Here is an 18,101-nt window from a genome sequence, read left to right as displayed (position 1 = left end):
ATGTATTTATACTTGATAGCCCACGCGGTATGGGTTCCCCCAGTGGAATGCAAAAGAATCACTAAAATTCAATCTGCCATTCAACGAATGCAAAATCAACTCACACTGCCAAATTGACATTCATTGACCTTGTCATTGACATAAAAACATTATGCTACACTTTCAGTTGTATTTCACTTTTATCTACAATGAATATAGATTTACATTTTTTGGACTCTTTGTTTTCCAAATATGTATTTAAGCACACATTTTTTAAGTGCAATGTGCAGGACAATTCTTAGTGTTTCATTATTGTGTTAAAGGCCAAAATTGGGCTTGCGTATTTGTTCACAAAATTCAAGACTTAAGTCAAAACATCTGTAACAGAGTCTTTAATTCCACTGTAGTACTACTATAAATGGTACTGTGTCATGGTCTAAATACTCATTTGTAGTGCCAAATCTGATACACTGGTGGGCTCAAAAACGACCCCAAGGCCTTTTATTCTGAATGTAGCTATTGTTCGGTCATGCATCCGAGGGTTAATCTATTAGTTTAACGTGATGTTAATCCAAATGGAAAACAATGGTGGAATATAAACGTCTTGAGGCTATGATTACAAGGAAACAACAAAACTCTTTTAATGTGTAATCATCACACAAACAGCAAGCAACGTTCTTGCCCTGAAGTTATTTGCAGTTTTAGTAGTTTGTGTTATCCATCCAATGATGTGGCCCTTCTTCCCACAGTCTCATACGTGAATCCATGTGGGAGTGCTTGGATTCCATCCAACTCACGTCTCTTCTTTTATCAAAACCAGGACAGCAACATTGTCCTCCAGCCGAGGTGACTTGCACACAAAGAAAAAGGGTTTACACGTGCATCTATCAGGAGCTTATGTGGACAAAGCTAGGTAGACACTGCTATATGAGAATGTTTTCTCACTTTTGAACTGTTTAAAAACATGGATACTGTTACACACACAAGGATTGAATTACTGTTGGCAGTTGCTAAAAATCTAAAAAAAAAATAACTCTTTGCTTAAGATGTTCATCCCATTAATAAGAAGATAATAATATTAATAATAATACATTTCTGTATTTTAAAGTACCCCTCAAGACAATCAAGGACACTTTACAACCAAATTTACAAGAGCTTCGAAATAATGTAGACAAAACTACAGCCCTTCAGACAGGGTGGTTAGGATGTCGGCCTCACAGCTCTGGAGTCCTGGATTCAAATCCAGGTTGATCCACCTAAGTTTGCATGTTTTCCCCGGGCGTGCGTGGGTTTTCTTTGGGCACTCCAGTCTCCTCCCACATTGCAAAAACATGCATGATTGGCTGATTGGACACTCTAAATTTCCTCTAAGGATGAGTTTGAGAGTAAATGGTTGTCTGTCTCCCTGCAATCGGCTAGCCACGGGTTCAGGGTGTTCCCTGCCTTTGGCCTAAAGTCAGCTGGGAGAGGCTCCAGCACCCCCGCAACCCTAGTGAGGATAAAGCGGGTCAGACAATAAATGAATGAATGAATGAAATGTGCGGCAGCCCAGTAGATGAGTGATTATCATGTCCGCCTCTCAGTTCTGAGATTGAGGGTTCAATTCTTGGTGGGACTTTCTGAACTTTCTGTGTGGTGCGTTGGCTTGTTCTCCCAGGCCTACGTGGGTTTTATCCAGGTGTATTCCAATTTCCCCCTCACATCCCACAGACTTAGGTTGTTTGGATATTCTAAATTGCCCCTAGGTATGCGTATGTGTGTGAATAGGCTCCATCATCCCTCGCGAACCTTGTGAGTAAATTTTTATCAATATGTATATGGAAACTTTGCTCATAGCATGACTTGTCTAAAATTGCACAAGATCGCCATCGTGTGTAAAACTAGTTCACAGTCAATAAAAAAAAGCTTCCAAAAGAGAGCAATAGAGGAGGGGGGTGAAGCGAGGGGAGCAATTTAGAGTTATGACATTTCATTAGGTGATTTCTTTAGCTCACATGTAGAGGGAGCTCGTGTCACACGTGTGATGTCTGATATGGTCACTTTCAAAATGTAATGCAGTCACTCCATCATAACTGATCTCATTTTCTGAACCGCTTCTACCTCTTAAGGGTCGCAGGGGGGTGCTGGAGCCTATCCCAGCTTAATCCAGGCCAAAGGCGGGGGACAACACCCTGAATCGGTGGCCAGCCATCACAATTGATTTCTTCTTTTAATGGGCCATATGAGCCAAATGTGTTGCCTTATCATTCAATCCCACTTCATATGACAGTTCCATTTGTGTGTGTGAAAAAAATGTGTTGAAGTTGCAAAATGACAGTGTCATAGTATCAGATACTGGTGTCATTATATACAAATAGCTGTCTATTGTACTGTGTGACTCTCTTGACATTTTATTAGATCCCCGAATAGTGGTCTGAAAATCTCTCTTACTTTGTTCTTGTTGTTTTTGATCACGAGGATACTAACTGAAATTGCTACACCGCTATTTTTCATTGAAGGAGGTCAACAAAACCCATCCCTGAATCCCAGTTTGTAATTTTACATCTTATGGGTGATTAAGTACATTATTTTATTGAAGACTGTAGGTTCTGATTAAGCCATTAGACAGCCAGGTGAGTTGATTTTGAACTAGTTACACCAAAACAAAACAAAAACAAAAAGCAATGAACCAACTGCATGCAAATCTAATGATTAATATATTTAAAAACATAAATATTTCTAGCAAAAAAATTCCAACCACACATAAAAACGGATGGATAAAATCTAGGCCCTTGAAGGTAAATTAATTGGTTGTCACTGGTAACCAATGAGTTAAAGTTGTATGTAAGGGTGCTCTGGGTCACATTTGCAGCCTTCTGTGTTTTTCTCAGATAGAAATTGAACTTTTTACCCGAGTTCATGAATGGTTGATGAAAAAAAAAAAATCAACCTTAACAGAAGAGTTCCCCACATGCTCTGTAATTCCCCATTGGTCGTCCGTCGTTCGATGCTATTTAAAGCCGCTGCATTCCTGTCTGAGGAGACGCTGCACTGCCAGAAATAACAGGTTTGGACAAACACATGGCTGAGGCGTGGTAGGCTTGGTTTACCGAGGTTTTTGGTCCACTGTTCTTTTGCCCGCATCTATCCCGTCTGTTTTTCTCACAGGCAGTGAAGTTTGCGAGGCGCGAGTAAGTAATATGTGATGGTTTGTAATCACAAAGACAACCGTAGCACACCTTCAAGTCTGAGAATGAGTGTGACTCCTTGTCAGCTGGTTTCCGGCCTTGGGCTGCCAGTCGTATTTGCACTTATACGCAAGTTTCCACTACATGTGACATTTTGAATAAAATATCCTTCATCGGGGAGAGTGACAACGACAGCAGGGGTGACATGTGTCGTCCCGGGACTGCGGCATCATGCATTATTTGGCAGGAAGATAACACTAATATTGCATTAGATTCACGGCTCAGTGCACCTGCATATTTGTACCCCCCGACACACCAACACACGCTTACACGTTTGTCGCCTCTCTCAACACAGTTTGTGTACAAGAATGTAGGTCATATATTGTATGTGAGCATTGATGTTTGTGTGCTCTGGGGGTGGAGGTACAGAGCTGATCCTGCGGTCGCTCAGTTTAATATTTCATTGGACTGATGGACGGTGTCTGTTGCTCTGTGAGACAAACATCATTATGACACACTAAGTGGCTTCAATCTAATTAGAGCTGAAAATCATATTATAGCCGCTCAGTGATATATGAAGCGGCTTGCCGTTTTTTTTTTAATTAAAGCATTACACTGTAGTATCACTGCAGTAGCAAAAGTTACTATATAGATAATAATAATTGATCAGATAGATAGTTATGACAAAGAGATTACTATTATTACAGAATCAAATAGATCCCAATGATTATATATATATATATATATATATATATATATATATATATATATATATATATATATATATATATATATATATATATATATATATATATATATATATATATATATATATATATATATATATATATATATATATATATATATATATATATATATATATATATATATATATATATATACACTATATATAAACCCTTTAACACCCAGGACCCAGTTAATTGGAAAGTCACTTCTCAAGTATTTAAACTAAACAATAATCTTCACCTCTTTGTGTTATTTACACTGTAGCAAAATCTGTGTGTGTAAGTAATCTGGTCCTATAATTTATGCACAACGAGGCTGTAAACAGTTTCCACTTTTGTTACATGCTTTTGCACTTTGAGTGTATTTGCGTGTGAGTGTCAATCTCTGGCATAGATGAGGCGAAAGCAGTTTTTTTGTATTATTTGGCAGCATCTGCAATTGGAATTTGCTGTGGTTAATCAACATAGGTAAATGTGAAAACTAATTTTGCATTATGTGTCTGAGAACTGAACCTTAGACGTTGAAAAGAAGGGGCCAAATGTTCACAACCATTTTGAACAGCAAAATCAACAACAAAGCTATAATTTGCTTCAATTCCTTGGGGTATGTGACTAAATGCATACAATATGTGACAACAATAAAAATGCATAGAAAATCATAGTGCCAGAGCCGTCTGACTTTAGTTTATTATAGGTTTTGCTTTCCACCGTTGGAAATCTATATTTTGGCTCGCATGTATCTGAGATGTCTCTTTCATGAAAGGCCTTTCTTGTCTGAATTTCTATTCCTCAAACCACATTCTGTGATCTCGTCCATAGATGGAACTGTCCTTGCACCACGCTTAAGTATTGGTGATATGCAGCTTGTCCTTGTTCTCTCCTTCCATTCCCTCCATCCCTCGCTGTTTGAACTGAACAGATGCCAGCATTGGGTAGAGCCATCTCTGAAGGACCCACCGGCAGCATATTGCTTTATAATTAATGAAATTAGGGCCCATGACTGCTGTGGATGCTTCAGTCATGTTGTATGCAAGACTGCTCCTTTCATGAAAAAAGATACAAACAGTATATCAACTGAACTCCAGCAAGAAAAATGCAAATAATTTCAAAATTTAAATTAAAAAAAAGGAAAAAACATTCGTCTAGCGTAATGTAACATGACTTTAGATTGGACATTAGTATACCTATATTCTAGAAGTCAACTGGGTGGAAATTACTTGGGTTTTGTGTTGCATTGCGTGAATTGCTACTGAACCAAAGGTATTAACACACCAATTTAACTCATGATTGCTTAAGGCAGGTGTCGGGAAACTTTTTGAAAAAGAGAGCCATAAACTATTCTTATTTTCTAATGTTATTTCAAAAGAGCCATTCTCACGATTTTAAAAGTAAAAGTATATAGAAAATGTGCAATTTAAAAAAAATGTTTTTGTTCATTTCACCACTTTTTAATCACAATAAGGCTCTGATTTCTTTTGACAACATTCTTATGCTGTTGCTAATTAATCCGTATTAATGAGATGAGTCATGAAAAACAAAAGTGCCCATCAAATGCAGAAGTGAGCCTTTTTCTGTCTAAAGCATAGCTAAGACTATTTTTTTCCTATTCCTGGAAGCCTAGATCAACTTTAATCTTCTTTAATCTTTAATTTAAAGAAAAAATATTATATTAATCTCCTAGACTTGTATCAACTTCAATAAACCCTGTATAAACAGTTCAGCAGACTGCACACAAGAACCTGTGAAGGACTGAAGGCAGCGTGAAATCTCAAGACACACGCTAAGAGTGCAGCTGGTGCGGAAAACCGTAACTGCTTGGGCAGATGCGGCTCCTGAGACTTGGACTGGTGTTGTATACTGGTGCGCAGACTGATTACATCACCTTACTGATTCTAAACTTTAATCCTAAGCATGGCTTGTGCGATCGCAGTTATTCAGTGAGCGTGAAGTAAGCCTGTTGTCTTACATAATCACAGAGTGCTTCAATAGCAAGCACATGAGGCCAAAGCTCAGAGAGGCATTCATTTAGAGTCATGACACTGTCCGAAAAAGAAAAAAAAATAGTGAAAATCTGTCATTTAGTGTTTTGCTTGCCAAGTCTTGTTTTAATGGGATTGTCGATTTCATTTACAGATTTACAGTTTCATTTCCACCTGTTCTTTTCAGTCTTTCACTTGATAAATCAATTTTGTCCAGCCGCTAACGTTTTAACTTGTTAATTGGTTTGTGGGGACAATTTTACTACAATGCTGCATGGCAGGGGTCGGGAACGTTTTTTGACATAGAGAGCCATAATCAATTCACATTTTCAAACATTATTCATACCTGTCAACCTCTGCCGATAACTGCCCTTATAAATTAGTATGATTCCCCGTACAAACCCCCCAAAAACTTTACAAACAACGTACAAACCCCCCAGAAAAACCTTGCAAACAGTTTGTAAGGTTTTTTGGGGGTTTGTACGGGGAATCATAATCATTAATAAGGGCAGTTATTGGCAGAGGTTCACAGGTATGATTATTCCTTGAGAGCCATACTCAGAATTAAAAAAAAAATACATGAAAATGTGAACATTTATTATTCATTTCACCATTTTGAAAGAAAAAAAAGTTTTGAGAACATTATTTGACTATTGCTAATCAATGAGTATCAATGAGAGAATGCATGCTGAAGACTCTAATGAAGAAAAATTATGATTTAAAAAGGCGGAGAGCCAAATACACCTATCAAAAGAGCCACATATGGCTCCCGAGCCATAGGTTCCTACCCCTTTTGTATGGTATTCTCCGTTATAAACTCTATCATTTTATTTAGTAATTCTCTCCCTCGGATTAAAATGGCTGTTAGATAAATGTTTCATCATTTACGTCCGATACCTTACCTCAGTCAAACCGCACCATAGCCATACCATAGCTTTGCCTTTGTTTTCTCCACATTGTAACCAATGTGTAAATAAATGGCACACACGTCATTCAACCAAACCATTATCAATGTAATTGTTATTTTGTTTTACAGTGTCCTTCATGTATGCTTTTATTTGTTTTTGTTTCCATTTCTTGATTAATTGATTTGTTTTTATTTCTGTCTTGTTTTTTTTTTTAAATCTAATATAAAACAATTTGAATTGCCTTGTGTAGCATCTTACACACCATCTTTTGCAAAATATTTTCAGCACGTTGCATAGAGGAGTGGGTAAGCTTGTTACAAAACAAATTACAAAGATATCTTGTTTAATATGTTGGCTACTAATTATCATTCAATGACATTTGTCCCCCCTTTCAAATGGATTGGAAGTCTATCACCGTCAATGGTACCAAAACGTGACTCAATGACAACCCTCCTGAATCAAATGAGCTACTATTCAGCATCAAGAATGAGCAAGTCAATTTATTTACTAATCTGAAAGAATGTTTCCCCCAAAGCAAACACATACGCAAACTAACACACAGTGTTTGCCGTTGCGTTGAGCTCAGCGGTTTTGCAAGTTCTGGCGCTCTGAGTATTAGCTTGTTCATCAAAGTGTGTATTAACACGCTGTAACTCGGGGGAGCGTGTGTACTTGTGTATGAGGTAGAGAGTACGGAGCGTGTGAGCAGAGGATCACAGGTGTGTTTGCAAGCTCCGCAGAGATTCTCCTTCCTCCAAAAGCCGTGCGCCCGCGGCCGTGAGCATCCTGAGTAATATCAGCCCGCTGAGCACCTGCGTCCTCATCCCACAACACACACACACACACACACAAACACACTCTAATGGGCCTTTATCAGTCTGCCATACGGCTCTAATAGCCAGCTGTGTGCAGAGAGCCAACGGAGCGTGCCAGCAGTCATTGATGCAGTTGTAATGCGCTATGAGAGCAATATGACATGAAGGTTTGCAAGCAGTCAAATTCACATTCAACTTGCCTACAATTAAACTTGTTTCATTCTCTCAATATAAATCTTGGTCAGAAACGTGAAATGGCATCGGAAGACATGAATTCTGTCTATAAAGTGTCACAGAAAAGAGAATTGTAAACCTTTATTTTCTCCAGTAAATGTAAAGTTGGTAATAAATACTCATGTTAATGTTGAGATCCGAGTTTGTTCGGTACAGCAACAACGGAGTAATAAATTAAATGCTAATGTATACAATTACAGTTTATGTGGAGGTTTTTCGGTTATTGTACCCTAAAAAATGCTTTTAATGTGAGAGTAATATGAATGAAGAATATCAAATCTTTTGTTATCTTTGCTGCCCTGCAGAATTTGGGCTGTCTAGACTACAAAATGGAGACAAGGATGATGTCGCCGGTGTTGATGTTTTCCTATTGTCCTTCTCATCTAGATCCATATCTGTCTCTCTCTCAGTTGCGACTGCCTCTGCTGAAAATCTTCCATCTTCACAGGAGTCCACAGATAACTGTTCTTCTTCCTGTACGTCTTCAGTGAGGCACTCCTGATTGTCTTCCCTAGGACCTGACTCCTTGGAATTGTGATGCTTAAAGTTGTAGCGCTGGTTCTGGAAGAACTTGACAATAGTATGCTTGGGCAGGTCCAGCTGGGCTGACAAGGTGTGGATAGCCTCTTGGTCAGGGTAGAGCCCCACGTCACCAATGAAGCTTTGCAGGATCCCTAGGGCTTCCATGGAAATTCGGGTTCGTGAACGGGCCTTTCTGGCTTCTCCAATGTTAGGGCTCATTCTGTGCTCAGACCCACTTTCTGAACCACAAAGGAGAGGTAAGGTGATGAGCTGTGGGCCCACTCGTAATGGGGATAAAGCCCTCAGAGGTGGTAAGGGTGGCGCCTGTCAAGAAATAGGACATCCAAAATAAATTTCTCAGGCCTTCCTGCTGCTTTCACTGTGCAGTGATATTATTAGAAATGTATGAGAAGAAATATGTGATAGGAAAGTTAAATTCTCACTTAACAACTAGGTTTTATAGAATGTGCTTGCAGGGTGGGGCACCCAAACATAACTTGTGGGCTATCAAATAGAAAGGACGTAAATAGAGCTAATGGCAATTCCTTTTTGTCAGCGTCAAAAATTACAGGCTGTGTTTGGAATAACATCGAGGTCCAGCTTGACTAGCAAGTATTTGGGTTTTTTTAGGGGAACAGTGAACTCTTTCACTGCTACTGAGGACTGGGAGATCTAGCCAGCATGCCCAGGTTCAAAATAGATTGGGCGTCTATCGTCATCACTGGGATATGTGCAAACGATTTACTGGTACCTGTTGTTCAGGGACGTGTTGGGCGGGTGAGAACTTCTCGATATGTGGATGCCTTGCCTCCTCCTCATAAATGCGATCTCGTTCAACCTTGGGAATGGAAAGAAACCTGCGGATTGTGCACAGGTTCTCCCAAAGTGTGCGGTTCTCCGGGTTCGGGTTTTCTTTCCATCTGAGTAGCTCACAAAGCCAACCCTGGAAGAGGAGGTAATCGTGATAACATTTGAGACCAACCAAGCTAATAGAAGCAAACCGAAAGCCCTGAAACTGACTTGGCTTTTGTTAGCGGAGACCTTGGCGAACAGATTTTGGGAGACTTTCGCCCTCTTCATCTCCTGCTGGATTTCCTCGTAGATTCTCGAGGTGATGATTCCATGCGATTCTGCTGTCAGTACAGTTTCGCCGTTTGTCTCGATCTGTTCACAAGTAGCACAGTCTTAATAGTATTCTTAATGTATTGATTTCTAACTGTTATTTATCTTAGGGTTATTGGGGTATCTGAAAAGAAAGTGATAATCAAGCACAAACGTATGCCAGTGTCGTGCAGGCAAAATAAGAATGTGGACAAATATTTCCTGAAAAAACTGCTGTTGTTCAGGTAACTCACTTATCAAAAATTATTTTAATTAGTACTCAACAACTTCAGGGATACAGAGCAATGTTTTAAAGTTTTTGAAGTGTTTTTGTGAGTTCGCGCAGCAGTACCAACAACTGTTGTTTTTTTTTAACTTGCTGAAGACAATGAACAGAACTTTTTTCATCAACGAAAAATGTTAATAGTAATTTTTTTGTGGTGACTTTAACCGGCACAGTGTTAATAAGTAAAACTTAACTAGATTTGATGGCAATAAAAGAAACATTTCTAGTTATATATTGGAAGTCAACTGGGCATATATATATATATATATATATATATATATATATATATATATATATATATATATATATATATATATATATATATATATATATATATATATATATATATATATATATATATATATATATATATATATATATATATATATATATATATATATATATATATATATATATATATATATATATATATATATATATATATATATATATATATATATATATATATATATATATATATATATATATATATATATATATATATATATATATATATATATATATATATATATATATATATATATATATATATATATATATATATATATATATATATATATATATATATATATATATATATATATATATATATTTCCCAAAACTCTAAAGAATTATATTTTCCCTGGATCGTACATACCTGCATGTGTCTATGAGCGCTCCCATTGGAGATGTGGTTGTTGTTTGTTTGGGTATTCCTCTCACGCTCCTCCTGGTAGATGCGATCTCGTTCTCCTTCCGGTAGACATAGGAAACACTGCATGGCCTTTAGGTTGACCAAAAGTGACTGTGAGGCTGAGCGAGGATCTTCCTCTTTGCGCAGAATTTCTGACAGCAGGCCCTGTCCACGTTTCAAGAGAAGTTTGTTGCTTGGACAGACTTTATTGGTCGCTGCACAAGCTAAGAATAGTTGGTCGCCCACCTGCGTGCGGTTAAAAGCCACACGAGCAAAGACAGCTTGAGAGACACTGGCTCTCTTTAGCTCAATCCGAACTCGCTGGTAGATGTCAGAAGACACTTCAACACCTGAATATGTGGTACCCATCTCCACGGGACCCTTGCACGTGCGTGGAAACGGCGGGTGGTGGATGTAAGTTCGGGGGCTCGGGGGCTGCTGAGAAAGCAGGCGGTTGACGGCCAGTTGTTGGTTGATGAAGTGCGCCACTGCGAGCTGATGGCGCATGAGCTGCGGAGGCAGGAGACCACCGTGTGCCAGATGAGGTGGAGCCCCTAAAGGGGGGCTGGGGGAGTGTGTCACGATGGAATCTTGCTGGTCCACTAGATGCCGTTTGATGGTTGCACAACCACCCATGTGCGGTAATAGAGAAGAAAGACGCTTGTTGATGATACTTGGCTCCTGAGCTCTCTCCACTGTGTAGACACATTAAAAATGATGGATTTTTTGTCTTTAAATTTAAGGAAACTGCAGAAAACTTACCATTTTCATGTAATTTATCCTTGGGCTGACACGTTCTCTCCACCTGGATATCTGAAAACAACAACAAATCAGATGTCTAGTGTAACAGTCACAGTGCATTTTTATACATTTTCATCATAAGTAACTTTTGCCGATGCTCGCTGGTTTTAAATGAGAGGTAGTAAACATCTTTGATCTGTCAATAATCAAGAAAAATACGTTGTTGGGGGTTTTTCAGCTCTTGTTTTGGATGTCATTCAATTGTAACGATGATGGCGTTCCTAAAAAGTGATTTACCAAGTTATAGAAAATCTTAGTTCTGTTAATAAGGAACTAGGTTTGTCTTTTGAGCGATGATCTTACAGCATTTTGTTGAAAAGTCCGTTTTAGTTCATGTGGATTTTAATAACTCGTCCTCGCTCTTCTGAATCTGTTTCTTGTTATGTTTGTGTCGGGTGGAGGGTCACATGGGCTATTAGGAGAATAAAAATGGAAGCGAGGTTTGGCATGGCTTCAAATTTGTACCCACTGTGTGCAGTGTGTGCGTGTGTGCAAAGAGGGTTGGTGCTGCTGTTTCAAATTAGACTTTAAGATGTTTTTAGTTCTGCTGTGTGTGTATTAAGGGTGACATTAATGTGAAGCATGTGTGACGGTTCCTTCCGACCATGAGCCGTCACTGGCGTATAGCACGTGCCTTCTTGGGAGTAATAGAAAAGCAGAATCAAGTATTTGGGTCGCAACTGTCACCTTTGTGATGTTTGTACCAGCGTCCAAATTCCTGGCATTTGGAGTTGGATACATTGGCGTAATATGAATTGTTGATGATAGCGGAGATTGTATTCTGGGGGGGAAAATGAGCAAAGATGGATGAAAATTGTCTGCAGCAAAGTTGCAATAATGCAAAATGATTTGTAAAAGTATTCTCTAAATTGTCTGAGTGGTCACATACCTGGGACAGTGGACAATCTTTGGGCAGTGAATTTCCATTGGATTTTCTTAGCAGCTCCTTGAGGGCTTTTCTTACTGTGGCATGCGTCCACTGATCGGTGGGAAGCTCTTCCAGCTTTGCAAAACTGCAAAAAAAGTCGTTTTTTAAAACCTATTTGTTGTCAAGGATGGACGTATAATCCATTTAAGGGAGGAGTGGGAAGACCACCAATGATAATTCAATTACAGCCCACCCAATTAAATAGATTGGACGTCAATTCCAATAAATTGCTACACACGAGTTCATATACAAACGCACACACAAATTTAGAGGTAGATAACAGTCCCCAGACGGGCAGACCTGTGCAGCTGAATTCGAAGTGTGACCATGTGATAAACATCCAAGAGCATATCTGCCACAGTGGCTTCTGGAGCATCTGTTAGGTTCTGGACGGGCATTGGTTTCCATTGGCCTACTTTGATGATACCTGGACATCACATATGTTAAAAGACAAGAAAACATATTCATTCCAGTGTTGGATGACATTTTGACTTCAAAATTCTTGAAAAATCCGCTTTTGCTCTTCTGCTTTTCTCCCATATATTCATCATCTGATCAAATTCATACAATGGTTGAATGAGGTAGAATGAGATGTTCAATTCAGCCCAACTACTTTGATAACCAATTAAAAACAGCTAAATATTGCAATTTATTTCGTAAGTGAATGATTATATCAAGTTTAGCATAGCATACGATTGACTGTTTTGTTTTACCCTGATAAAAAAAACAATCCTTTTGGTGACAGGGTTTTACACTTGGCATGGGAAATGCTTTCTAAAAGTAATAGTTCATATTTTAGATATTTGTATTAAAACAAATGCCACTGCAGATTCAGATCGGTCATTTGGACGAGAGTGAAAAATATTTTAGGGGATACTCCAGATCAATTTGTTTTGTATGTAGTATTTTCAAGAATACTTTTCTCTTAGTATTTTCAGATGTGGTCCCAGTTGAAGTAAACGTACTTACAAACTCCCTGTCTGTGATAATTATTCTTCAAAATTTGAAGGGTAAGATGGAAAACATCCACCAATTCTGAAATGACTCGAAAGACAATAAAAGTGTGTGCTAAGCTGTGTCGATGACTTTGCGGCTTCTCTTCAACAATCAATGATGTGATATCCCTTAAAAACTTAAAAGATTGTTATCAGATTTAACTCTGAATGCCTAGAATTAAAAAGTAAAAACTTCCCTGATTCAACCACATTACACAGCTTAATCAAAGAACCCCACCCCCTTCCCGCTTTGAATATACTTCAATGACAACCAAAGCTATGCCAAATAAAATGGAATCAAAAGAAAAAATAGACTGTGTAATTTTGGTTGTAACCACATTTGGTGGGACGATGCCAGACAAAAAAATATTTATTTGAAAAGAAAAGGCTGAGTTTGGGTGGAGGAGGGTCGCGGACAGGGCGTTTTCCCATTTGGTTTATGCGCCCTGTGTTTAGGACATAACCAGGAATGTGATATCGTTCTCTACTTTATTGTTTACACAAAAATACATTTTTGGTATTGGAGGGGGAAAAAAACAGCACTATTGGTCTTTATTGTGTCAACTTTCTGGCGTGTAGTGCACTCGTGGTCGAGTCACCCATCTGGAAAAAAGCTCAAATCTACTCATTGGTGCAGTTAATAATGTATTACTCATGAATTACCAAACAAACTAGTGGTGGAAATATGGAGTGGCGCAGCATTTTAGATAAGCATTGCTCAAATGTTAAGTATGGGAGATGTTTTGTCTATAAAAAGCTGATTGGGCAGACTGCTTTTACTTTTTAGGGGTACTCCCTTTACGTCTTTTCTCCCTACTGAAGTCGAAGGAGAAAAAAAATACACACCTCGTGCCTGTAGGGCCGAGCCTTGCGAGTACCCCAGAGATATCAACGCGGTCTCCACCAGTTGTGTAAACGGAATATCTTTGCGGATCAGCACAAACTCGGCGTGGCAGTGACCATGTCCCTCGCCATTACTGGCCACGCCCATGTCAGCATATTCCACCACACAGTAGACCGGGATTGTCACACCTGGTATGAGGATGTACAAAATATAACAGTATATGCTAAATGAGCAAAAATTGCACTGAACAAATTATTTTTCATTATTTTTGTGTGTAATTGCACAGTCAACAAGTGTACTACTGTAAATTTGTATGATCAGCCGTGTTATTGATGACAATGATGAATGGGTACTAGGTACCTCCTGGCTTTTGTGATATGTCGCTGTTGAATTGTGGCGAGTCAAGGCCATCGTTGACCTCAGAGAGGTCCATCTTGCATGGGAGAAGCCCGTCAGGTACGGAAGTCCCACTTTTCACTCCACCCACCTCCGGGGTTTTGGTTCCCCCTGCTCCGACTGGCTCACCTGGCAAAAAAGCTGGAGAACATCAAGCCAAAATAAAGAGCTCATTTTGGGGACATGTCGTTAATACAAAGGTATTTCATATGATTTTAACTCAAGTTCAAAGTTGGAAATACAACTCAATGCATAGCATTTAAATGATGTTAATAATTCAATGAGTCCAAGTCTGTCTTTCACACGTAAATGTTGCATGTTCAAGCTTGATAGTTACTATTAAACGTTTTCAATGATGTTGTGTTAAAATGTATGATTCAAAGTTCTATTTATGTATTTTGCTGTAGCCATTTGGTTGTTCTTTAACATTTGTGCCCAGAGTTGACTATTTCTTATGTAGTGCAACAAGCATTTCTCTATGATTAAATTTTACTCTGATTAAAAAAAGAGGTGCTTATACTGAAGGAAAAATAAAACACAACCTCATTCTTATTTTTGTCATTATCAAAATCATTAAATATTGCCCCAAATGATTAAATGAGAAAGTATTATTGTATGTGGTTTGTCCAATCATAACCAAACCTATGAAGGCTCATGACTGAATATTAAAAAAAACAATTTTAATTGATTTAGGTCATCTGTTTACAACTCAAAACATGTGATAGGAAACCACAGGAATCATAAAAAAAATCACAATTTATTTCCCAGAAAGTGGGAGATACATTGTAAGTAATCTTTGTGGACATGCTGCAAACATTTATTGTTTGTAATATTAGATTATTTAGCAAATTATTATAAATCAGACTATTGCTTGTCAGCTATATAAAGATGCACAAATGTTTTACTTACTTTTCATGATGCCTCCCTGGTTGTTGCTGAGTAAAGTCCATGCATTGGAGAAGTTGTGCAACTCCAGTATTACAGCAAACTTTTGCGGGCTTGCTCACATGTGCACTCGAGATGTGAATGTAGTAGTGACAACTATGCAAATGCTGCAGCTCCTACTACTGAGATGAGGGGGTGGGGGGCAGTATTGTGAAAGGGGGGATGGAGTGGGAGGGGAATATCTTGATTACTGTGGGCATGTGGTGGGGGTTAATGAAGTATAAATACCTTGTTTCTATATTCAAGTAGATTTTTCCCCCCAGCTTAATCAAACCTATTTCAACTCTTTTTATCACGCTGTTTACCAGGTGTAGTACATAGCACATGATAAGAATACTCACATTGTAACCCTAACCCTATCATCCACAGGTGTGACGTGGAGGTGCATTTTGAAGGATCGTTAACGGAGGTAACAAATTATCAGAGCAAGATGCCCGGTTCATGCTCTCTTATTATTTTTTTTTAATATTATATCTTTATGTACCGTATTTTCACGACTATAAGGCGCACTTAAAAGTCTTAAATTTTCTCCAAAATAGACAGGGCGCCTTATAATCCAGTGCGCCTTATTTATGAAAAAAATAAAATGTGCCATTCATTGAGGGTGCGCCTTATAATGCGATGCGCCTTATAATGCGGAGTGCCTTATATATGGAAAATACAATACTTAGCTTCTACAGTCAAGTTTGAAATAGAATAAGGCTGGAAAACAACAAAATCTGTACTGACACTGATAAATGCAAAAAATATATTGAATAAACAATAGTACTTCAACCAATAGTGGCCTCCACGCAGAATAAAAACAAAAAAATCCTTAAAAAGACGCACTTAAGTCTTAGATTTTTCTCCAAAATAGAGAGGGCGCCTTATAATCCAGTGCGCCTTATATATGGAAAAATTAAAATGTGCCATCCATTGAGGGTGCGCCTTATATATGGGAAAAATGTCATTCATTGAGGGTGCGCCTTATAATGCAGTGCACCTTATAGTCGTGAAAATACGGTAGTTCGATTGTTGTTGTTGTTTTGCAATGTTCTTAAATTGAAAGGTACATTTCAAATCAAATTGTTTTTTTACGTTTTGTATCTTTCAGCATCTCATGTTGAATGTATATTAGTTAAAAAATAATAATAAATAAAAATAAAAAGATGACCAATATCTACGACTCCCCACAATATCTCATGGCAGTGAGGTTTTGGAAATATTTGCAAAAATCGGTGTGCACAAAGCTTTGAGATCATCGGGCCCACTTTTTTTTTCAGTCATTCTGCATTCAATGTCCATTGCTCTTAAAGCAAATCCCCCAAAAATCACGACAACAGCTGAAAACAACAGACATTTTTCCTGTGGAAATTTGTAGCGCTTGAATAAATACTTGTGTTTGTTGACATCTAGCGGTTAAAAGAAGAACACCACCAAGGTGCACACGGGTGTTTTTCTTTCTCTATTTTTGAATATATACTTTTATTCAACTGTTTTTATACGTTATACATACTCCCTAGTCTTATTTTCACCTGATTCGTCATTTACCCTCTAAATCTCCCTTTCTTTGATTCAACATTAGAATATATTAAATAAAGCCAATCCTTTTTGAATGGAATACTACAGCATATTTTAAAACTCAAAATGTTATAGAAACAAACAATACAAGTGCAAAATTTAATGACAATAAACACTCATAGGATGAATAAAAACAAGCATATATCATTTACAATTTCATTAAACGAATATTGTTAATTGTTAAATATAAAAGCTAACCAACATTGTTCATTATTCTGTCACTAGATGAGTCTTATCAATTTTAACCAGAATAATTTAAATAAACATTGCCAACACGTGCCTCAAACCATACCAATCTTTATTTTTTTCATCTCCTGCCCATTAATGCGTGTATTCTGTGGTGAATGAATGATATCATAAGCCTGAAGAAAATTGAGATTCCCATCTGAATATGTCCTAACCTGCTTCCACCACTAGAGAAGAGCATTTATTCAGTTCACTTTTCACTGCGCCTCACAGTTTAAAAATATGTAGTTTGATCAACCAGGAGAGTTTGCATGTTCTGCCTCTGCGTTTGTTGGTTTTCTCCAGGTAATATTCCAAATTATCATGCGTTGATTGAACCCAACTCCATTATGAGTGAGGATGCTCATTTGTTTCTCAGCAGTTCTCAACTGGATGGAATCCTGATCAATCCGGGTCAATCGGGTCAAACGGATTTGTATCTTTAAGCATTTTCAATCAAATAGGAGTCTAATTATGAACTTGGAGGGTTAGGACAGGTCAATTTGATTTTAGTCAACATGAGTTTGTTTCACCAAGCCTGTGCAGTTCAACCACTATTGATAGAGAACCCAATTTAATGATTCATGGTCACATATGGCTATGTTTTTATCCCCAATTGAATTAAAAATTGTGATGCTGTGGCAAAAATGGGATATTGGTCGATTACTTGAAATAGAGAAAAAAATGAAAGAGGTAGAGAGTTGCAAATCTAAGAAGAAGAAAAGAATGTTACAAATCACAGCCTGAAGGCACAACTCAATGTCATTTCCAAAATATAATTAGGAAAGCAATGTAACAGATTGCCACATCATTCACCTGCACTTCCGTCGAGCACCTCTATTATTGACCGATGTAAGATCAACATTCTGCAATAACCGATCCTACTGTTTATCAGAAATGTTTTGCAGTAGTCATGGAAACTTCATAATTAGGTATTTTAAACTGCTATTTGACATTCTTAGTTCAAATGATGGAA

At 37.9% G+C, this 18,101-nt stretch overlaps 1 protein-coding gene across 1 annotated transcript; it reads right to left on the bottom strand.

Annotated features, from left to right (window-relative positions):
* Positions 1-7,815: 7,815 nt before the first annotated feature.
* LOC144199316 (DNA-binding protein SATB2-like) lies at positions 7,816-15,434 on the bottom strand. The gene is made up of 11 exons (XM_077720855.1): positions 15,305-15,434; positions 14,360-14,536; positions 14,002-14,187; positions 12,461-12,587; positions 11,920-12,245; positions 11,194-11,244; positions 10,678-11,126; positions 10,396-10,596; positions 9,371-9,514; positions 9,102-9,293; positions 7,816-8,674 (listed from the first exon to the last, which is right to left on the bottom strand). Exons 1-11 carry the CDS (start codon positions 15,309-15,311, stop codon positions 8,114-8,116), a joined length of 2,421 nt encoding a protein of 806 aa, XP_077576981.1. The 5' UTR covers positions 15,312-15,434; the 3' UTR covers positions 7,816-8,113.
* Positions 15,435-18,101: the final 2,667 nt, after the last annotated feature.

This window comes from Stigmatopora nigra, chromosome 1, assembly GCF_051989575.1.
Source record: "Stigmatopora nigra isolate UIUO_SnigA chromosome 1, RoL_Snig_1.1, whole genome shotgun sequence".
Classification (NCBI taxonomy): Eukaryota; Metazoa; Chordata; class Actinopteri; order Syngnathiformes; family Syngnathidae; genus Stigmatopora; species Stigmatopora nigra.
The sequence above is the reverse complement of the archived record's forward strand: the minus strand, read 5'-3'. Positions and strand labels throughout refer to the sequence as shown.